This window comes from Rhinoderma darwinii, chromosome 10 (assembly GCF_050947455.1).
Source record: "Rhinoderma darwinii isolate aRhiDar2 chromosome 10, aRhiDar2.hap1, whole genome shotgun sequence".
NCBI classification, from domain to species: Eukaryota; Metazoa; Chordata; class Amphibia; order Anura; family Rhinodermatidae; genus Rhinoderma; species Rhinoderma darwinii.
The window spans coordinates 51926663-51951098 of NC_134696.1; the positions used below are offsets into that span (position 1 = coordinate 51926663).

At 41.3% G+C, this 24436-nt stretch overlaps 1 protein-coding gene across 1 annotated transcript; it reads right to left on the minus strand.

Moving 5' to 3' along the window:
• Nucleotides 1-4241: 4241 nt before the first annotated feature.
• TMEM86B (transmembrane protein 86B) lies at nt 4242-20862 on the minus strand. Its single transcript, XM_075838849.1, has 3 exons — nt 20762-20862; nt 6891-7149; nt 4242-4764 (listed from the first exon to the last, which is right to left on the minus strand). Exons 1-3 carry the CDS (start codon nt 20810-20812, stop codon nt 4337-4339), a joined length of 738 nt encoding a protein of 245 aa, XP_075694964.1. The 5' UTR covers nt 20813-20862; the 3' UTR covers nt 4242-4336.
• Nucleotides 20863-24436: the final 3574 nt, after the last annotated feature.

Below are 24436 nucleotides of genomic sequence, written 5' to 3' on the forward strand. Positions count from 1 at the left end.
GGAAGGGAGCACATTTTCACAGGAATGATCGGCGTCATATATTGTGATACTTTATTTCATGTAATACTTTTTATTTAGGTTTCCTAAAAACCAGGTGTCAACAAGTTTACATAAGTATTTTATATTGCTTAAAGTGTCTTAAATTGCTTAAAGTGTTTACAGCCGTTGATCAATATGAGATTATTGTCTTTTTCTTGCATATCTCAATGCGGAATTGCATTAAAGAGGTTGTGTCAACAAGAAAATTCCTTTTCAGATTGAAGCTGGCCCAGTGTTTCACAGATCCGGCTTCAGAAGCCCCTTGTGATCCGCTGATAATGGCGGCAGGGCCGGATTAAAGTTAATGGAGGCCCCTGGGCAAAAAATCTGGTGGGTGCCATCACTATTGTCTGCCAGTTTTGAATTGAATTTGAATTGAATTGAATTGAATTTATACCCCGTCATCAGACTCCAAAATTAATGCAGAGGTGCAAAATCAACGAGGAAAAATTGATGTGACGTTAGGGGGGACATTCGCACCCCCTCGGATTTCAGTTTGCGCTGTTCATGTTGCTGGTGCATGCGCAGTACAACTAAGGGGTGAAATCCGTCTGAAGTTACAAACCGTGTTTTATTCTGCCACATACTACAAACAGCAGCAAAAACATCTGAGGAAGCTTGGTTGGCCATACGTTTCCAAATAAATGGTCGTACATTACGCCAGAGCGAAGATGCTCTCTGTTAGCAACTCTCCTCTTATAGAGGGAGGTCCAAAGTGGAGGACTTCCCTCTATGATGTCTATATGCCCGATGGAGGAGGTTGTCTTGATGAGACGACCCCTTTAATACCTCTTCCTCGTGGTTTTGCCTTTATAGCCATCATCTATATCATGTGAAGTGTATTTATCTTCATACTAAATGGAAGAAATTTGAAGCATATGAATAACTTTTCCTTTCTATTGGTTGGAACAGATCCTTTAAGTTGAATGAATATGATGGAATCATTATTGCCCAACATTTACCATAACTGTCGCATTGTTACAATAATCGTTACATATATGGCGAGCTTTCCCTATTTATTATAAATCGCAGCAAATCAGCAACAATTTATGTTTACAGTCACATTAGTTTTACAGTATAGTATTCATTCTGTTACTCAGTGCATGCTCCCAGACACTAACATAAGATCCCATGCTAGCTGCTGTCTACTACTGCTACGGCTACAAGGTCTGTATTCAGAGCTTTGACTACATCGCCCTCTTGTGGCAACTGGAAGTAACACATTTCAATTGGGAATGGCGTAATTTATACAGTCTATACAGTCTATAGTTAGGATCTTTAAAGTTACTACTTGCCCAACATCCATGTCTCTGTGTTTATTGTTTTCTGGACTTTTTTCTGCCCGATAGGATTTCATCCAAATTCTTAAAGTCATTTTGAGCTGTTTTCTTGTGCTGCTCTGATTTAATTATCTTACCAATCTTTATTAGCTGTGAGGTTGAAGCCAGGCATTGCGGATTTTCTGAGCAGATCCAGCAATTTACACGTAGATGGGGTTTTCAAAACCCCATCCACATGTAGCAGAGAAAATCCGCACTGAAATCAGGGCATGCTACGGATTTTCACAGATATCCCACTTTACCATGCATAATGCTTGTTAGGGCATGGCCACACGTGGCGGATTTCCTCCGCAACTGTCCGCATCAATGCCGCACCTAATCCGGGTTGCGGATTACGGCTGCGGATCTGCCCAAAATGTGCAGAAAATTGATGCAGACTAGCTGCTGCGGACTGCGGGAAAAGTGCTTCCCTTCTCCCTATCAGTGCAGGATAGAGAGAAGGGACAGCACTTTCCCTAGTGAAAGTAAACGAATTTCATACTTACCGGCCGTTGTCTTGGTGACGCGTCCCTCTTTCGGCATCCAGCCCGACCTCCCTGGATGACGCGCCAGTCCATGTGACCGCTGCAGCCTGTGCTTGGCCTGTGATTGGCTGCAGCCGTCACTTAGACTGAAACGTCATCCTGGGAGGCCGGACTGGAGACAGAAGCAGGGAGTTCTCGGTAAGTATGAACTTCTATTTTTTTACAGGTTGCTGTATATTGGGATCGGTAGTCACTGTCCAGGGGGCAGAAACAGTTACTGCCGATCGCTTAACTCTTTCAGCACCCTGGACAGTGACTATTTACAGACGTCTCCTAGCAACGCTCCCGTCATTACGGGAGCCCCATTGACTTCCTCAGTCTGGCTGTAGACCTAGAAATACATAGGTCCAGCCAGAATGAAGAAATGTCAAGTTAAAAAAGCAAGACGCATCCGCAGCACACATAACATGTGCATGACAGCTGCGGACTTCATTGCGGAAATTAGAATCTCCATTGAAGTCAATGGAGAAATTCCGCCATGAGTCCGCCACTGCTCCGCAACAGACAGAGCATGCTGCGGACACCAAATTCCGCTCCGCAGCCTATGCTCCGCAGCGGAATTTTACGCATCGTCTAAACGAACACTGCTAAATTAAAGTGGAAGTCAATGGAGAAACGGCTCCGCTGCGGATTAACGCTGCGGAGTGTCCGCAGCAGAATTTAAGTGAAATTCCGCCACGTGTGAACCCAGCCTAAGACAGATTCTTTACAGATTTGTCGCTACGTCTGTTTGAGGCCTAAATAGTAAAACACTGATCATACTTTTCAACAATGGTACCGCTAACAACCACACAACTATTGAACAAAAAAAAAAGAAGTCTTTAGTGCGCTATTAAAGATTTGGATCATGAGATTACAAGTTCCAGCACCAAAACTGATTGGGCAACTGCAGTGGGAGCCTGGGGCACCTGAGTATCTTCAGCGGAGGATCTGTACAGTGCTAGTTTAGGTAACAGCCCAAATATAGAGGCGGTAGATCCTGTACTACAAATGCTCTAATTCTATTCCTTTAGCTTTTATATAGTCGTAAAATATCTGGCTCATTGATGTATTAATATCCCAAATTAATATACCAGAGACATCAATAAGATATGTCATCGATGCCTGAGTGCTGGGTTGATTATACAACCACTGGCCATTCACATGAATGGATCTCATGTTGCAACTCTCTTTAGTGCCTGGTCAAAAGCAGCGCTGGGTCAGAAAATAATGCAGCCCCTTTGTATTTGGGAACGGTGGGTGTTGTAGTGTTCAGCCATTGATGACATACTGTATATGTATTGTCAATCAGGTCCACCATCAGGGCAGTACAGGAGGTATAGCTATAGTTGGTTAGCTAGCCAAACAGGCATCTGTCAACTTACTATCAAGAAAAGCATCGACGCAGCAAGCATTTAATTAAAAAAAATAATAATAATAATTTTTGTGTGCAGATAGATATCACTAAGGTGAGTTAAATAGGATCTGTCACTAGTTTATTAATGCCCTGTCTCCTAACTAATATAATAGGCGCTATGATGCTGATAACTATTATTACTATTATTTGCAAAGTTATGAGCATTTTTATAAATATGATGATTTGGCTATACTTGCCAAATGGGAGGTGACTCTTTCTTTTCCCTCTGGGCGGTGTAATGTTTTCTGTATGACACTGTCCATTCAGCATCCAGCTTCTCCCCCTTCCCAGCCCAGCACCACAGCGTGATCATATAGTATACAGCTTCCATTCCCGACACTGTTTTTCAAGGATGGAATAACTTAGACTAGGCTATTCCATCCCACAGGATCCTGCAAATAACGTATATACATTTTGCAACATGGGAGCCTATAGGTGGCATATGCCAATATATGGCATACATCACAGGCATCCGTTTAAGGGATACATCATGGGCTTTCCAATAGCTTTCTTGAGGTATACGAATACTATTATAGTCTATGGGTGACGGATACAATGAACGGATGCCTAATAGCGGCATCCATCAACTATAGACTATAATGGTATCCTTTTAACTTTCATGACCCCAGTTCACGACGTATCCAATTAACAGATACCATTAGAGTCTATGGTGATGGATGCCAATGTTAGGCATCCGTCACAGACTTTGTTTAATGTATATGTTGGAAGCTTATTCTAATGTATACGTTAAACATAGGCAAAAAACATGATGTGAACTGGGCCTTATACCACATTTATCCTGTAGCGGTGGCTATAGAGGAGCTGTCTAGCTTCCACTGGCAAGAACAGCGGATAGCCGAAAGTTAGAGGAGTCGGACCCCCGGCATCATTTGAAAACATGGTTGTCTTCATAACCCCTTTAATAGTTGGATGAATAATGTGTAGAAATAAAAGACTTTTATTTTAGTGGAGTGGTGACAAGGCCAGCTTAATTGGCATTACATGATATGAGGATATTATATACTTTGTATTAGATATTATTTAGACTTCCACATTGAAACATCTCTGGACCAGCCAGTGACTGAGAGGGCTATCAGCATCTGTGCACCATAATATGTGGACATGATAATCACCCGGGAGTTAGAGACAGGGAAGCAGAATTTATCAATGGCCAATACACAGTCAGAAATCATGAAGAAGATGGATCCCACAGCCGCAGAGATACATGGCCAGGAGAACTTGTGAGATGCCAAGCTGACTCTGGAAAGTGCCCTCCACGTCATAGTGCCAATCAGCATGGTGTATCCGGCTACCATGTACACAAAAGGTCCGCTGAGGTATGAGAAAGTCATAGAGTAAAAACCGACACAAAACAGGGCGAGAACAATGAAGATTCGGAGATTTAGAGGATGAAAGCCAAAGGCCGTTGTGTACATGAGATGCGCCAATCCAAACATGATCATACCTGGAAGAGAACAAAAAAGATTTTCATGTAAATAATCATTTCAGATGCTTATTTGGGCTAAACATGGAAATGGTCAGCATGCCAAAAATTTGATAAAATGAAAGCTGTTTTCTTCCTAACATCATAAAAATAGATTTTGGTATGAAAAATCAAGAATATAGATATAAGACCTTCCCAGGTTAACTCATTGTGGGGCCTCTTAATAAATTATGCACGTTTTTCTCCAGCACTCTCTATATTAAGACTGGGGTATGAAATGCCAGTCCTAATAAATTCCCCCTGTTCTCTATTTTATTGTGACCAGATTTAAAGGGGTTGTCCGGGATTAAAAAAATTGGTCTGCTTTTATATTTTATGAAACAGTGCCACTGCTGTCCAATTGATTGTCTCTGGTATTGCAGCTCATTCCTATTCAAGTCAAAAACGCAATACCAGACACAGCACATAAACAAGAGTGGCGCTGTTTCTGGAAGTCTTTGACACCCTTTTAACTGTTATTTTTGTTTTACAGCAGCTTGAAGGTGTCATTTTGTTATATCCCCTATTATAATATGTGTATCTTGGAACCTTCTCTCCCCAATTAGCTAAAGCCAAGTGACACATAGATGGCAGCCCTTGGCAATGGAGGGCAGAAGGACACTAGTTGGAAACAATGGAAAGTGAATGCCATTGATTTAAATGCAAAGTACTGGCATATATACATCCATTCTATGAAGCAGAAAACATGACTCATCGGAGAAGGCAACCCTTTGCCAATCATCAGGGGGTCCAATTCCGATACTGCCGTGCAAATTGAAGCCTTTTTTTCCAATGCACCTTTGTTAGCATAGGAGCAGTGACCATCCGTCTGCTTCGGAGCTCCAAACGCCATAGGGTTGGCTGAACTGTTGTTTTAGACACACGTCTGGTAGCCCCCTGGTTGATTTTCATGGTGAGCTGCTCCACTTTAGCGTGTCGTTCGGCCCTCGCGCACCTTCGTTGCCGACATTCCACGTTGGTTATTCCCAATGGTGTCATTTGTCCAGTAACTATACACATTCACCACAGCAGCACGCGACCAGTTCACAAACTGCGCTGTTTGAGAAATACTGCCACCATTGGCCCGAAAGCCAATAGTCATCCATTTTTTAAATCTGATAAATCGCCCGTTACCCATGACAACAACGAGTGATATGTGTTCAGACAGCCTATCGCACACCTTATATACCCACCAAGCCGGCCCATGACACATCACTTCCTTCATGGGCTACACGCTGTCGACGTAGAAAGTAGGAGGTGGTCATAATAATGTGACTCAACTATATATATATATATATACACCAAGAATAACAGCATCGAATGTCTTACGTAGCATACACCTTCTCGATAAATTTGCTGCACTTGAAAAGTGTCTTTCTGATGACACTTTTAATAAAGGGTTTGCCCACTTAGTTATATAGTATGGTTGAAGAAAGACATGTCCATCACATTCAACCAGGGGACGAGGAGAGAAAAACAGGGCTTTCTGTACAACCCTTTTCCAGTGGCGGCTTCCTCAGACAGTGATACATCTATGCACCAGGCCTGCCAGAAACTTTGCAAAAGCCCCTTGCTGAAAATTTGGGATCCCTATCCTAGACACACAGAGCACCAAATAGTTAATTTGATAGAAAAGGATTCACTGGTCAATAGGTTCCAGAGGTTGTAGGTTACTAGAACCCCGGGAAAAACTCCACACAAGCACAGGGAGAGCATACAAACTTCATGCAGACATTGCCCTGGTCAGGACCTGAGCGCTGGGCAACAGCGTTAACCCATGAGCCATTGAGCTTAGAGTTGTTGTGCCAACAGGGCAATCCATCAGGTGTATGAACATCTGTTGGGCAGAGTGGAGAGCCAATTGAAAGAGTGACTCCAATATAGGCCAACTTCAAGTAACTCATGGTTGCCCGTTCAATATTCGCTTGCCAATATCAGCTGATCTCGGCAGCAGCAATAGCAATTAGGAGCTTCCATTTGAGAAAGGAATGTCCACTTAGGAGAACCCCATTTTAAGCTATGATTAACTCATTATACTATTATACTATGCTCTGACACTACCAATACTAGGGTTAGATTAGTCTTGTCATTCCTTGTAGAGTTCTTACCCAATTGAAAGTAATCTGGCCAAACCAGGCTGATATCTCCAGCAGCTGAAAAGACGAGTCCCAGAAAGATTTTCTTGGCATAAGGGCTGAACTTGCCCACACTAGTGGAATAGATGAGAACAAAGAACTCCAGGCTCGAAATAGGTAGAGATTTAATCAGAGCATTGTACCAGCCAGGCTCGGATAGTGGAATCCACAGCACAAAATAATTGCACACGGTCATAAGGAAGGGGAGCAGTTTTGGCACAGTGTTCCTTACCTAGACAGAAAACAAACAGAAAAAACAGTAACTGCAGCAGTTTTATTAATTCGTTTTTTTAGTCTTATATCATTAGCCCTTAAAAAGACCCTGGGTGGTCACTAGACGGCAGGGGGGGGGGTCTCAGGTCCTCAGTCTACAGCGACGTCTTTTGGCGTCACTGTACAAAACGCTTATGAGTGCTCCAGTGAACGCTCATTCTCTAAGCAGGAGCTGTTAGGCTATGTTCCCACAGCAAACTAAAAACGGCCGTAAAATACAAAGCTGTTTTCAAGGGGAAACAGCCCCTGATTTTCAGCAGTTTTTTAAGGATCAAACACTTTTTGGCTATGTTCACACGGGTTATTTTGCAGGAGGAATATCTGCCTCAAAATTCAGTTTGGAAGTTTGAGGCAGATATTCCTCTCCCTGCACGCCGATTTTCGCGGCGATTTTCGCGCTGTTTTTCGCCCGCGGCCATTGAGCGCCGCGGGCATAAAACAGCGCGAAATACGCTTTCTCTGCCTCCCATTGAAGTCAATGGGAGGTCAGAGGCGGAAGCGCCCGAAGATAGGGCATGTCGCTTCTTTTTCCCGCGAGGCAGTTTTACTGCTCGCGGGAAAAAGACGCCGACGCCTCCCATTGAAATCAATGGGAGGCGTTCTCGGGCCGTTTTTGCCGAGTTTTGCGACGCGGTTTCCGCGTCAAAAAACTCGGCAAAATACTCCGTGTGAACATAGCCTTTGATGGGTTTTGCGGCCGTTTCTGGAGCTGTTTTTATATTGACACAATGAAAAAAGGCTGCAAAAACGGCTCAAGAAGTGACATGCACTTCTTTTTACACATAAAAGAATGTACCGTCTGGAACTAAACGCCGTTTTTCCCATTGAAATCAATGGCCAGATGTTTGGAGGCGTTCAGCTTCCGTATTTTCAGCCGTCTTTTGGGGCGTTCACGTGTGAACATACCCTTACTAACAGCGCCTGTTCTTAGAGATGTCTCCTCGGTAAGGCTGGGACTGACAGTTTCAGTGCGAGAGGGTCCTGCGTGTTTCTGACACGCAGGATCCACCTGTTATCAATCACATCTAAGTTAGGGGAGATTCACACGAACGTTGCGTTTTTGCGCGCGCAAACAACGCAGCGTTTTGCGAGCGCAAAAACCATTTGACAGCTGCGTGTGTCATGCGTGTCTGATGCGCGGCTGCGTGATTTTCGCGCAGCCGGCATCATAGAGATGAGGCTTGTCAACGCCCGTCACTGTCCAAGGTGCTGAAAGAGCTAAATCTTTCAGCACCCTCGACAGTGAATGCCGAACACAACAGCGAAAAACCTGTAAAAAAAAAAGATAAAGTTCCTACTTACCGAGAACTTCCCGGCCGTTGCCTTGGTGACGCGTCCTTGGTGACGCGTCCTTGGTGACGCGCCTCTCTTGACATCGGGCCCCACCTCCCTGGATGACGCAGCAGTCCAAGTGACCGCTGCAGCCTGTGATTGGCTGCAGCCTGTGCTTGGCCTGTGATTGGCTGGAGCTGTCACTTGAACTGAAGTGTCATCCCGGGAGGTCGGACTGCAGGAAGGAGACAGGAGTAATCGGTAAGTTAGAACTTCGTTTTTTTTTACAGGTTAATGTATTTTGGGATCGCAAGTCACTGTCCATGGTGCTGAAACAGTTTAACTCTTTCAGCACCATGGACAGTGACTATCTCCTGACGTCGCGTACCGATAATTTTTTTGCCGGGATCGGCCAAAACGAGTTTGGCCGAACCCGGTGAAGTTCGGTACGCTTGTCCGGCTTCGCTCATCGCAAAGACACTCCGTTTGGATGTTCGGAAACAGAAAAGCACGTGGTGCTTTCCGGTTTTCATTCATCCTTTTCACTGCTGTTGCGCGAATCACGCTCGTCCCACGGAAGTGCTTCCGTGTGGTGCGCGTGATTTTCACGCACCCATTGACTTCAATGGGTGCGTGATGCGCGAAATACGCAGAGTTATTGAACCTGTCGCGCTTTTTGCGCAGCAGACAAACGCTGCGCAAAAAGCACGGACTGTCTGTACTGCCCCATAGACTTATATTGGTCCATGCGTGCCGCGTGAAAACCACGCGGCCCGCACGGACCGAATACACGCTCGTGTGAATCCCCCCTTATGAACATAAAATATGTATCTGAAAAAGTAAAAATATTTTTTAATAAAAGCCAATTACAAATTTGCACAAAACACCCTAATACACTGTTTTAGAAAGAAAAAGAAACCCTTTTCATAGGTGTACATATCCTTTAAAGGGAAGGTGTCATGATTTTTTTTTTATATATATATATATATATATATATATAATATTGCTTTTAGTATGATATTAAAATACATTTTATTTATTTGTGTTCTTGTGTTCTACTTATTTTTTTTTCTTACTTTTACTTCTCTATGGGGGCTGCCATTTTTGTTTTCATCTCTGTATGTGTCGATTAACGACACATACAGAAATGGAATACGGCACAAACATCCCCATAGAGAATGTGAACGGGAGCCGTTCCATTCACTGCAGCGTACGCAGTCTGTGTGGGATCGGCGCATGGGCCGCTCCCACACAGACCAAAATGAAGCTTGTTAGCAGAGCGAAATCCGGCGCCATTTTCATGTGGACCGGAAGCTGCTGCCGGACAGTCAGATGACGACTTCTGGCCGTGGCTTCCGGCCATATGTTCAAGGAAGCGAAGATGCAAGGAATAGGAGCGGAGGCGGCAGGAGCAGGTAATTTATGTTTGTGTATGTGATGTGTGTATTATGTTCGTGTATGTTCGTGTTATACTGTCTGCTGAGCCCTGTATCTAATCCTCCTACACTGTGCATTCGCTCGGAAAATGGCGGCACACAGTGTAGGAGGTTTGAAGATTCAACCCCTCCTTCTCCTGGCACTAGCGAAAATAAGAGGGGGGATTGTGTGAGGAACCTAGAGCGAGTGTGTCTACCCCAAATTTGCAGCATAAAGCAATGAGGTTGCTTTACCACTTTGACCATGCTGCAATTTTGGGAACTGCTCCCTCTAGTGGCCAGCACATGGAAATTTTATAAATTAGAATCTAATTTATAATATATCCTGACTTGTGAAAAAATTAAAACAATGTGTAATCACTTAAATAATAATTGTTGAACTAAAAAAAAAAAATTTCTAGCGACAAATTCCCTTTAAGTTCCTGTCATTAAAACTGGATTTTCGTTTTCATTTTTTGCTCCCAACCTTTAAAAAACTATAACTTTTTTATTGTTCTGTCATTATAACCATTGAAGGGCTTGTTTTTTGCAGAAAAAGTTGTAATTATTAATGGTGCCATTTGTTGTACCATATAATGTAGTGGGAAATCGTAACAAAATTCTTTGTGGGGTGGAAGAGGAAAAAAACAGCAATTCCTCAATCTTTTGAGGGGTTTCGTTTTTACGGCGTTTGCCGTGCGGTAAAAATAACACGTTAACTTTATTCTACCGGTCAATATGATTACAGTGATACTAAACTTATGCAGTTTTTTTTATGTTTTACTTCTTTTACAAGGAAAAAAACTAGTTGTTAAAAATAAAATTTGTGTTTTGTGGCCACATTCTGAGAGCCATGACGTTTTTATTTTTCTTCGATTGAACCATATGAGGGCTTATTTTTTGCGGGGCGAGCTGCAGTTTATATTGGTACCATTTTGGGCTACATGAGACTTTTTGATCACTTTTTTTGTGAGATATGAAGTGACCAAAAAAGAGCTATTCTGGCATTTTATATATTTTTATGGCATTCACCGTGCGCATTAATTAACGCTATAGTGTAATAGTTCTGACTTTTAGGGACGCAGCGATACCAATTTTGTTTTTTTTATTTTGTTTACATTACTTCAGAGGAAAAATGGGAAAAGTATTTTGATTTTTTTTACTTTAAATAATTTTTTATTTTTTTTAACAATACTAAAAACTTTATTTCATTAGGCCCCTGGGTTGCCATGACAACCATTGGCACCCCCCGATCGTGTTGCGAAGGGGGCGATGAGCTGTCAGACGGGGGCACCCCCTATTTGTAACATCTTAGTTTCTGCGATCGTGCTTGATCACAGCATCTAAGTGGTTAAACAGCCAGGAACAGCTCGATAGCTGCTCCTGGCTGTTATTCCCGGGTGTCAGCTGTAAAACACAGTTGACACTGACCGCGTACGGAGCGGGTTTAGCGGATGAGCCCGCTCCGAACATTACCTAAGAGGTTAAGGGGTTGAACTGGGGATGTTCTACGGTTTATTATGTTTACGAGTAACTAAGCAGATCCTGGTATACATGTATGCATGTATGTATACCGGCCCTAAAGAGATTTATTAACAGTGACATAACGCTGCTGTATGCAGCAAGACTGCGAGGGACTTTTGTATTGAGCCTTTCTATAGGCTCTGAAAAGCAGTTATTACTATAGGGGTCTCAACTGCACTCGGAGTACGGACACAGGAAAGATGTTTCTGCGTTATATATGACGTACTTTGTAATAAATATATTTGTTTCATGAATCATACATGTAAACTGAAAAACGTAAAGTTTATTGCGACTGTATTTAATGCGTTAAAAGTCAAGATAAAGATGGCTGCATCTGTAGTAACTTGAAGTCTCATGTGTGACGTTAATGGATTTAATCACAAATCTGATCTGGTACATGTCAATAATACCAGTGTGATATCTTTCTGAATATAGTTTTGGATGTAACCTAACTATCATTTTTGCATTCAAGTGAGCATAAAGCGGAATTCCACTCAAGTAAAAATCAAATGGTCGACTGGCATCTCAAAGTTGTACCCACCTGAGGACCATCACAGTGTGCCATGAAATTGCTATTTCTGTCATCTTTGGTAAATTACCTGAGAAAGTTTCATCCAGGCACAAATCCATGAAAAAAAAAAACATGTATTGGCCATTATTCCAAAATCAAGAAGTGGATCCAAATAGGAGGAAGACATTTTCCATGTGAAAGGTGTTTCTTCTTCTTCCTCTTGGAATCAGTTCCAGTTTTTGGTCTAAAAATATGTAAAGTAGTACAATACAAAATGCCTAACCTTGACTGTTTTCATGTAATGTTATGACTTCATGCACACACCACTGCTATGTGCGTGGACTGCCTGGCTATCGGCCAAGAGCACCGTCAAACCAACATTCATGTATTGTAGTATTTTTTTCTCTACGGAAGTTTTTTTATGTTATGTAACTAAAGGTCAATCCTTGCATAATGAAAAGTTCAGAAACCTTTTAAGAGACTTGTGCAATAGGTCAGATACTAATATGCGTACACACTTGTGTAGCAGAAAGCTATGTGTATTTTTAGAAAGTTTCTTTTGCAGCACATTGCAAGATTGACTTGGCATCTCTTCGAGAGTCCGGTCTTGATTGCTGACACTTCCTGTCATCAGGTTTTAATGAGCAGCGCAAAAAGTAGTCAATCCAAATTTGGTCAAATGACCAAGAACTATCTAAATAGGGGATCCTTGACCCTAGAAGACATCGGATCCCTGCCACAAATGATCCCATATATCATATGGGTCACACATGATTATATAGAATGTATACATAGCATAACATAGCATGTACATGTCAATAACAACCCCTGTAAGGTTTATTTCTCACTGGTGCTGAGCTCCCATTTGTCATGTTTCTATTTCTTTTTGGACTGCAAGAATAATGTAGTTATCAGCACTAGTCTTGCCAACTAAAAAAAAAAGGGAAACAGATGGAAACCTAACTGACCCCATTAGAGGTCAGTAGCCAATAGGATCTGTTAAGAATGGATGCTAATAAAAAAGTTTTTCAGAACCCTAAGAGGAAAAAAATGGTGAATTAAAAATGGAATCCATGGACTGCCTTTAGCAATAATAAATATTATATTTAAATTTTGGTATTGATGGGCAAATCTATAGAGGGAAGAGAGATATTCAATATAATCGCTTATGAATAGGAGAACTGGTATTCCAGCAGGTAGGAATTCACCCTTGTGTGATGTCATAGGATGATATCAATAATGTTTCAATATATATTTGAATAATTGTGTATAGACTGATGGTAACATCACTGACAATTCCATGGGTATTTTAATTTCATTTGTTTGCAAGCTCATGTGTTAGAGATATCAATATCTACTACATTCATTGAAGACATTGTTATTGACACAAGTTTCGTATATGATTGGAAACAAGAAGGTGCATTCAAGACATTAGTGGCACGCCTCATAATTTACTTTCTATCAGCTTGAACTGAAAGACATGGAGGCATTCCTCCTATATATAAATTGCTCTACACACCCCTCTTGTCCACCTACTGTCACTAAACTGCTCATCTAACAATTCTGAGATTGGTCATACAAAAAGGGGAATAAAGAATCTCTATTAAATGCATTAGAGGCATTCCTCTTTACTTTTTATCCTATGTCTGCTCAAACTGAAATAAGTGGAGGCATTCCACCTAAGATTGCTCTGTATCATGATCCCTACACATTCATATCATCCCTCTATTGCCGCTAAACGACTCATTTCTCAGTTATAAAGCTAATCATACGTGGATTGTATATTAAAATAACAAAAAAGTCCCTAAATCAGCCACCCTACATATTTCGCCACGTAAAGTGTCGTCATCAGGGCGTCATTGAAACAGCCATTCCCCTCTGATGACGCTACTTTAGGTGGCAAAACATGTAGGATGGCTGATTTAGTGACTTTTTTGTTTTATAGTGTTAGGCCATGTTCAGACGTGGCGGAATTTTTCCGCTGAAAATGTTGGGGCAGATTTGGGGCAATTACGCAACGAATCTGCACCAACATTTTCATATTTGACAGGTAATTCAGAAGTTGCAGAAATCACAGCGGATTTGCCAGATTTCAGTTTTTGCATTGCAAAGGCTGAAATCCGCAGTGGAATTCCGTTTCTTCTCCGCAACGTCATGAGCATGCCGCGGAGGGAAAAATCTGCACCGCAGCCTAAATTCCACACAGTTATTTTCTGCAACATCTGAACTAAGTTTGCTAAAAATGTATAGAAACAAATGTAAAAAACGTCTGCTGCAGAATTTCATTGCACAATTCAACAGCAATTCCGCCACATCTGAATGTGCCCTTAAGGGTATGTTCACATGGGCTATATTCAGCCATTTTTCTGGGCGTAAGTACCCCCAAAAAAAGCTAAAAATACGGGGACTGAACGCCTACAAACATCTGCCCATTGATTTCAATGGGAAAAACTGTGTTCCGTTCCCATGGGGGGGGGGGGTTACGCAGCCGTTTTGAAAAGCGCCTCATACAAAGAAGTGCATGTCACTTCTTGAGACGTTTTTGGAGCCGTTTTTCAATTGACTCAATAGAAAAACAGCTCCAAAGACGGCTGTAAAAAATGCCTCAAAAAAGCTAGTTGCTGAAAGAACGTCTGAGAACCAGAGGCTGTTTTCCCTTGAAAACAGCTCCGTATTTTCTGCCGTTTTTTGTTAAGCGTGTGAACATAGCCTTAATATACACAACCAATCGCACAGTTAGTGGGAGTACATCCTTTGGATTGTCTGAGTACAATCCTTGTGTTTGAATAAAACATTTATATAGCACTCTCCCAGTGTGCTGTTTGAGACTTGGTTTAACCCATTAAATGTGACTCATATCATACTATTTTACTTGACTAAACTAGCTTTGATGTCACAGCATGTTGCCTGTCTGAAACAAACTGATGTCACAGAGGATTACTATCGATTTAACACACTTGAGATGTCAATAAAAGCTGACAGCTGTTTAACTTCCGTAAACCCACTTGTGATGTCACAGCAGCTTAAATGACAGAAACACACTTGTGATGTCACAGCAGCTTAACGGACTTAAACGCACTTGTGATGTCACAAAAACTTAACCGATGGAAACAGTGGTGATGTTACAGAATTTACCTGATGGAAACACACTTGTAATGTCACAGCAGCTTTCCTGACTGAAACCCATTTGTGATGTCACAACAGCTTATTTTTTAAAAAAAAAGACATTTGTGATTTTACAGCTGCCTGCCAGATGGAAATACTCTTGTGATATCACAGTAGCTTAACCAAGGGCAGATGGAAACAAGCACAGTATATTGGCGCCTTCATTTCCAACTGCTAATTTGATAACCATGGGGTGCTAGCCACATACCACCTCATCCCTCACTGCTGTAAAAATTCACAAATATTTGTAGGGTTGCAATGGGCCCCCTTGCCTGCATTGCCCCTATACAGCTGCACAGGTTGCCCATATGGTATGTCTGCCCCGGTACCTAAATAACAATACTATATGATGGCAAAAAACACTCCCATACACCGCCTCCTCCACCATACATTGCAAAAATAGTATACTGAACAGTGTCTAAATAACAGTACCTCTTAATGCCTAAGTAAATACCACTGTACAGTTCTGAATATATAATAAATAACAACCGCACAGTGGCCAAATAACAGCTTCATATATAAAGCAATTAATGATATACAACATCTAAACAATATTAAGATTCATGGGGTCCGGCCATCTGTGGTGCCCCATTTAGCAGGAGCAGCCATAATGCTGGCCCTTCTATATTGTTCCTCAGAACTTTTCAATTTAACAATATCTATCACATTACATGCATTCCTATACACATCTGCACTGATACTTTCTGGATGACAGGCTCATGCATCTTTATTCCCCCCCCCCCCCCCCAAAAAAAGAAAGTACTTTTACCTCTAGTGTCACCCCTGTTTTGCTCTTAGGCCTAATGCACACAACCATGGTGACTTTGCGGTCCGCAAAGCCACGAATCCGTTGCGGTCAATTTGTCCACAAAAACCTTCTGTAGTGCATCCATGTGTCATCCGTACTGACGGATCAAAAATAAAAATGCAGGGTCGGTCATGTGCGAGTCCATGTCACAAATAAGAACTGTAAAATTACTTATCCTGAGTTTTTGCGGCCTGGACTCGCAGCCTCCACACTGATCCGTATACATCACCGTCGTGTGTACGGGGCCCTATAAATGAATGAGTCTGTGTCCTTGTGACAAGAACCTCCTTCATTTCGTTTAAATTGTTAATGAGTTGTTACTCTGTAATGTCTGATATTGTTTGTACATATTGACTCTGAATTGTGAAGTGATGTGGAATATGTTGGCTCTATGTAAAGATTAATATTATTAATTAACCACTCCGCTATTCTAGACCACCAGGGAAGCAGGTTTTAACCTCTACACTACTATTCAGATGTAAGCGTCTTTATCTTGACTTTTAAAGCATTAAATACACAGTGGCAAGATCCTTTATCGTGACTTTTTCAATGGCTTTTGTTGTGCAATATCACGCAGCAACAAGTTATCAGAGTCAAGATAAAGATGGCTACATCCGTATATCATTATGGATAATGTTATGAACTCCTTAAAGGGGTATTCCCAACTTAGACATTTATGACATATCCATAGAATTTGACATACACTACCATTCAAAAGTTTAGGGTCACTTAGAAATTTCCTTATTTTTGAAAGAAAAGCACAGGTTTTTTCAATGAAGAACATTAAATTAATCAGAAATACACTCTATACATTGTTAATGTGCTAAATGACTATTCTAGCTGCAAACGTCTGGTTTTTAATGCAATATCTACATAGGAGTATAGAGGCCCATTTCCAGCAACCATCACTCCAGTGTTCTAATGGTACATTGTGTTTGCTAACTGTGTTAGAAGGCTAATGGATGATTATAAAACACTTGAAAACCCTTGTGCAATTATGTTAGCACCGCTGTAAACAGTTTTGCTGTTTAGAGGAGCTATACAACTGACCTTCTTTGAGCTAGTTGAGAATCTGGCGCATTAAATTTGTTGGTTCGATTAAACTCTCAGAATGGCTAGAAAAAAGAGAGCTTTCATGTGAAACTCGACAGTCTATTCTTGTTCTTAGAAATGAAAGCTATTCCATGCGAGAAATTGCCAAGAAACTGAAGATTTCCTACAACGGTGTGTACTACTCCCTTCACAGGCTCTAACCAAAGTAGAAAGAGAAGTGGGAGGCCCCGCTGCACAACTGAGCAACAAGACAAGTACATTAGAGTCTCTAGTTTGAGAAATAGACGCCTCACAGGTCCTCAACTGGCAGCTTCATTAAATAGTACCCGCAAAACGCCAGTGTCAACGTCTACAGTGAAGAGGCAACTCCGGGATGCTGGCCTTCAGGGCAGAGTGGCAAAGAAAAAGCCATATCTGAGATTGGCTAATAAAAGGAAAAGATTAATATGGGCAAAAGCACACAGACATTGGACAAAGGAAGATTGGAAAAAAGTGTTATGGACAGACGAATCGAAGTTTGAGGTGTTTGGATCACACAGAAGAACATTTGTGAGACTCAGAACAACTGAAAAGATGCTGGAAGAGTGCCTGACGCCATCTGTCAAGCATGGTGGAGGTAATGTGATGGTCTGGGGTTGCTTTGGTGCTGGTAATGTGGGAGATTTGTACAAGGTAAAAGGGATTTTGAATAAGGAAGGCTATCACTCCATTTTGCAACGCCATACCCTGTGGACAGCGCTTGATTGGAGCCAATTTCATCCTACAACAGGACAATGACCCAAAGCACAACTCCAAATGATGCAAGAACTATTTAGGGAAGAAGCAGGCAGCTGGTATTCTATCTGTAATGGAGTGGCCAGCGCAGTCACCAGATCTCAACCCCATAGAACTGTTGTGGGAGCAGCTTGACCGTATGGTATGCAAGAAGTGCCCATCAAGCCAATCCAACTTGTGGGAGGGGCTTCTGGAAGCATGGGGTGAAATTTCTCCCGATTACCTCAGCAAATTAACAGCTAGAATGCCAAAGGTCTGCAATGCTGTAATTGCTGCAAATGGAGCATTCTTTGACGAAAGCAACGTTTGAAGGAGAAAATTATTATTTCAAATAAAAATCATTATTTCTAACCTTGTCAATGTCTTGATTATATTTTCTAGTCATTTTGCAAGTCATTTGATAAATATAAGTGTGAGTTTTCAAGTTTTCATGGAAAACACAAAATTGTCTGGGTGACCCCAAACTTTTGAACGGTAGTGTAAATATCTCATAGATGTGGGTTCCAGCCCTCGGACCCACACCTATATCGAGAATGGGTGTTTCCTGGCCAGGTCCTGCCTGGTGCGGCGGCCGCTGGCCGCAGAGCCCAGACGGGAACTAGTAGTGAGAGGATCGCGAGTGTGCGCTGCTCTTCATTCTGTTCAATGGGAGTTACAGAAACAGCCAAGTAGTGCTTGCTCAATTATTTTCGTAACTCCAATTGAACAGAATCGTTGTTACGGAAACAGCCGAGCAGCGGTTTCCATAACTCCTATGAAGCAGAATGGAGAAAGACGTGCGCACGCGCGACCCTCTCTTGACTACACCCCCACCTGGATTCTACGGCCAGCGGCTGCCGCAGCACGGAAACTAAGGGTCGTAGACTATCGGGGATGTTGGTATTAACCTCTTCACCACCGTATTCCACCAGAGTTGTTCTTCCGAATGTGGTGTGAAACACTCCATATTGAGTCACCCTATTGTAATAATAATCAGCACACATTTGGCAGTATTTAATTAATGTATGATGGTATCATCAGTCACAGTATGGCAGTTTTTTTTGGTTAATAAAGTTTAAAAAAAATTTGTGTATTAGCTACATTCTCAATAAATGTCCCTTTTGCCACATTTCCTTGCTCTATTATTGGAAGACTCACACTTGTAGTTAAGAGGATCTGTCAGGTTCTTATGCTGCCCTCTCTGAGTCTTCAGAAAAAGCGTGGTGAACAGCAGCACACGTCTCCCAAGTTTCAATAAATAAGTTATTTTATTGGTCAAACATCCAGTAAAAAATGGCAACGTTTCGACCCGTGACAAGTGGAGGGTCTTGAGAAAGACCCTCCACTTGTCACGGGTCGAATCGTTGCCATTTTTTACTGGATGTTTGACCAATAAAAAAAACATATTGATTGAAACTTGGGAGACGTGTGCTGCTGTTCACCACGCTTTTTCTGAAGATTACATTACGTCAGACTGGGTTTGTCTGATTTTACAGCGTGACACCGCTCCTGATAACGGGATTTGTGCTGCTTCAAATATTGCATTTTTTGGATTAATTCTAGCAGTCTGTCACTTAGTAATAATCAGTTGTTTAAGGGAATTTACAGGTGATATTTAAAGCGTAACCTAACTTTTTATGCGACTTTTCAAAATAAGCTATCATATGTGTGTACATGAGGAATAACACTATTTCTGGCCATTATATGACTTGTATTCTGTATTTTTATCAATTTTCCCCTCTACAGGCTCTCTCTCTAATTCTCAATTGCCTCCGAGCTAGTGATTGGAGTCTAACGGCTATCATGTCTTCTATACACTGCACACATAGAAGGGGAGATCCTGCCCTACTATCTCAATCTATCACATATATAAAAGCTGCAGCAGCATGGAGGAGAATATACAGCAGTAATGGGTAGTGTAGCTGAGAATCCAGCATCGGAGTGACACAGGCTCCTGGTAAGATTTCTATGTCTTTCTCCCTCTGCTCCCCCCTCCCCTCTCCACAGACTTGTATGCGGGGTGTCTGTTGCTGACTCACTGCTTCCTCCTCCACTCTTCATAAACTTCTATTGGCAGGCAGTGAACAGACACACCCCAACTTTCTGTAGTCCGTCTCCTCTGCTCTGTAACTAGGGATGGATTTTGCTTGAAAACAGGGGGTCGACAGCAGATTACAGGAAGGGAGACACCTAGTGGCAGTAACTTCACACATAATGTGCATGGATAAAACAACTTTTATCAGTAAGTAAATGACAAAGTTCATGTACTGTATATATCAGGTATACTATTAGCTGAGCATAAGTTGTTTGAAAGGTTAATGTCCATTTAAGCACTTATGCACAGTAAAAGAGATAAATGTGTAAAGCAGCGGGGGGAGCGTGAATATCATGCATATAATTCAACTTAAGTGCTGCAGAGCTAGATGCACACCACAAATATGACCTGTAAAATCTCCATTAACGGCTTAACATTACGGACTACTTGACAGACTGCTTTTAATAAGTGTAACATAATAATATTCAGCACACAATATAAAAATCCTGTAATCAAAAGCAACTATATTCTTTACTGAAAATACAGAAGTGTAAAATGCTAATGGTACACCGCGTTATGGTGCTGGGTTTCGTCACGCAGGACAGAAGGGCTTAGTGTTTGCTTTTGCCCTCTAACCCTTTGGATGCCCCCTGGGCCAATTTTGCCACCATATTGTTTGCTAACACTGCAGTTTCTCTAGGGAGGAGAATCCTACATGGATCCCTACCACAAAGTAAAAAACAAAGATGGGGCCTACCTCGGCTGGCCACCCTATTTCCAACGGTCCCAAAGGAGCCATATGGTTTGCCTCTATGGTACGTACTTCCCTTATGGAGCAGGATATCAATATTAAATACATAAAACACACCTACATGAGTTAATATCCGTTTATTTCGGAAAATACTTGTGACTTCTATTGGTGAAACCACAATCAGCAGTAAATGTCTCAATGTATTTGTAAAAAAAAACTGATAATTACTGTTTTAATATGAAATGCCCCCGTCAGTCCCCAGTTGCCAGCATTAGTGAACTTACGGTAGCCAGGGACTTTCTCCTGTATCTTGAGTCTGTCTCTAGAATATCCATGTCTCTTTTATAAGGCAGAACCCAAAATAGTGGCTGATAGATGCTTTCCCTTTCTGTGGAATTGGAGAATGAATTAATCCGATCTGTACATAGTGAGCGTGTTACTCTTTAACCTGTGGCCTGGACTTTTAACTTAAGCAGTGTTACTGATAACGGGGTGTCTGTGCTCCGTGCATCATGATCCGGGCAAAGAGCAACAGCCAGAAATAATATATTCACAGTCGTATACTTGCCATTTATTCAGTACAATACGTAGGGAATGTGAATCGACAGAAGTATGAGTGTCCTCAAATACAGGTCTACATAGGGATATGTTTATACATATTTCAATCCATTTTTTGTCCATATATCCGAATTGTGTCAGTGTTTTTCATCCATATTTTCTTATATTGCAGACATTACATATTAAATTCAATGTATGTGAATGTGGTTTTAAAAATCTGATTCCCTTGCTTCCAACAAAATCTGCATTATGCCTCCCTTTTGTGGATTCTACATGGATATTTTGCAGATTATATAAATTTTAATTGAAAGCTGAAACACGTATTTAAATTGTTATAGAAAATTGAGATTTACAATGCAGATATTGGGCGGATTGTTTTTTTGAAGACCTCCGCATTGTCTAAACACAGACTAAACGTGGATGAAAATAAGATGTTTTCATCAACTTCCACGGGTACAATACAAACACTAATGGAATATGCAATATAATTTTAACACGGACATAAAAAGAAATAGAGTCGTGTGAGTAGCTGCAATAACATTTGCTTCATATTCTGGGTCTCTGAAACAGACATGGAATGTACTTTTCAGACTATTTGTCTGACGGATTTCACGGTGAGTGGCATTCTGCTATGAACGAAAATACTTGGAGGCTGCAGAAGCTGAACAGAGTAACATTTTTAAATTAATTTGTTGTTTTTTTAGCACATGACACAGCAAAAGCAATTTAAAAAATGGCCCAATAGGTGTCCATAGTCTTTACCACTTGACGCAGCCTAGTTTGGGCCTTAAGGCTCAGACCCCATTTTTCAAATTTGACATGTGTCACTTTATTTGGTAATGCTTTTAGCAATAACAGGGTATGTTCACACGGCCTATTTTCAGCCGTTTTTCGGGCCTTAAACGGCCCAAAAAATGGAAAAAAATACGGAGGCTGAACGCCTCCAGACATCTGCCCATTGATTTCAATAGGAAAAACGGCGCTCCATTCCGACGGGGCGTTTTTTAAGTGGCTGTTTCTAAAAACGGCCCGTAAAAAAACGCCTCATGAAAAGAAGCACGTCACTTCTTGAGCCGTTTATAATTTGGTCAATAGAAAAACAGCTCCAAAAACATCCGTAAAAAACGCAGCAAAAACCGCCTGATGCATAAAAAAAGGCTGAAAATCAGAGGCTGTTTTCCCTTGAAAAAAGCTCCGTATTTTATAGCCGTTTTTAGTCTAGAGTGTGAACATACCCTAAGCGATTCTGAGATTGTTTTCTCGTGACACATTGGACTTTATGTTAGTGGTAAAATTTGGTCGATACATTTGTTTTCATTTGTGAAAAACAGCAAAATTTTGAGAGAATTTTAAAAAATTTGCATTTTTCAAATTTGAATGTATCTGCTTGTAAGACATATAGTTATACCACACAAAATAGTTATTAATTAATATTTTCCATATGTCTACTTATGTTTGCATCGATTTTTGAACGTCCTTTTATTTTTTAAGGACGTTACAAGGCTTAGAACTTTAGCAGCAATTTCTCACGTTTTCAATAAAATTTCAAAAGCCTTTCTTTTACGGACCAGTTCAGAAGTAGCTTTCAGGGGCCTATATATTAGAAATCCCCATGAAACACCTTATTTTAAAAACTGCACCCTTCAAAGTATTTAAAACAGCATTTAGGGAGGTTCTTAACCCTTTAGTCGTCTCACAGGAATTAAAGCAAGTGGAGGTGAAATATACAAATTTCATTTTTTTTTAAGAGATTCCATATTAATACATTTCTTTTCTGTAACACAGAAGGTTTTACCAGAGAAACACAATTCAATATTTATTGCCCAGATTCTGCAGTGTTTAGAAATATCCCACATGTGGCCCTAGTGTGCTAATGGACCGAAACACAGGCCCCAGAAGCAAATAAGCACCTAGTGGATTTTGGAGCTTTTTTTTTTTAATCACAAAATATTTTAGACACCATGTCACATTTGAAAAGGTCTGGTCATGCCAAAACATAGGGAACACCCCTAAAAAGACACCATTTTGGAAACTACACCACTCAAGGAATTAATCTATGGGAGTTGTGACCATTTTGACGACACATTTTTTTCACAGAACTTGATTGAATTGGTATGAGAAATAAAATAAAAATGTAGTTTTTTTTCCAATATGTCGTTTTTGCTCAAAATGTCTTCTTTCCACAAGGAATAAAATACCCTATTTTGTTGCAGCAATACCCCATTTGTGGTGATAAACTGCTGTTTGGGATAATAGGAGGGCTCAGAAGGGAAGGAGCACTATTTGTTCTTTGGAGCCCAGATTTTGCTGGAGTCGTTTTCGGGTGCCATGTTGCATTTGCAGAGCCCCAGAGGTATCAGTAAAATGGAAAACCAAGAGAAGTGAGCCCATTTTGGAAACTACACCCCTCAAGGAATTCGTTTATGGGTCTTGAGACCATTTTGATGGCACAGTTTTTTCACAGTACTTATTTGAATTGGTCTGTAAATTTAAAAAAAAAAAATAAAATTTTTTCCAATAATATCTAGTTTTTACTCAAAATGTCTTCTTTCCACAAGGAATAAAATACCCCATCTTGTTGCACAATTTCTCCTGAGTGCGGCAATACCCCATTTGTGGTAAGAAACTGATGTTTGGGCCCATGTGAGGGCTCAGAAGGGAAGGGCCACCATTTGGCCTACTGGAGCTTTTCTGGTGCCAAGTCATGTATGCAGAGCCCCTGAGGTACCAGCGCAGTTGAAACCCCTGAGAAGTGACCCCATTTTAAACACTGCACCCCTTAAGGCATTCATCTAGAGGTATAGTGAGCATTTTGATCCCACAGGTATTGTGTAAAAGGTGATGCGCAGCAGATGGTGCAGAGTGAGAATTGCAATTTTCTATTCCATTTCAGTGTCCGATAGATTGTGCCCAGTATTTGCCACCGGAGATATACACCCCATAAAATGTAATGTGGGTTCTCCCAGGTACAGCAATACCCTACATGTGGCAGTTGTCTACAGCTCCAGACTCATCTCCTCTCTTGACTCTTTCCCTTCTTGCTAGTTTGGGGAACTTCTCCTGGAAAGTGTTGCCCTGGTAAGATGTGCGCCCCCTCCTTCCTGGTCCCTAAAGATTAGGTTCTTGATAACCACCTATTGAAATTTCAGGAAAATTCCCCTCTGGCCTGCACATCGATGTAACATGTACGCATTGTACAACGCCATCTGTATAATGTGCACGGCCCGATTCTTATACCAAACCCTTGATTTCTGCATGGTACTGTAGGGCTTCAGGACTTGATCTGACAAGTCGACCCCACCCATGTACATATTGTAGTCCAGGATGCAGTCTGGTTTGGAGTTTATGTACTGGTACCTCATACTGGTACATGGATATTGGGTTTGGCCATATATTGTTGC

What these genes read in the sequence shown, in the direction of transcription:
- TMEM86B (XM_075838849.1), bottom strand. Translation starts at nt 20,812, where the DNA reads ATGGATATTCTAGAGACAGACTCAAGATACAGGAGAAAGTCCCTGGCT. An exon ending in GGAGAAAGTCCCTGGCTACC is followed by an intron (nt 7,150 to 20,761) that starts GTAAGTTCACTA and finishes TTTTCTGTCTAG; the next exon opens with GTAAGGAACACTGTGCCAAA. An exon ending in GCCAGATTACTTTCAATTGG is followed by an intron (nt 4,765 to 6,890) that starts GTAAGAACTCTA and finishes GTTCTCTTCCAG; the next exon opens with GTATGATCATGTTTGGATTG.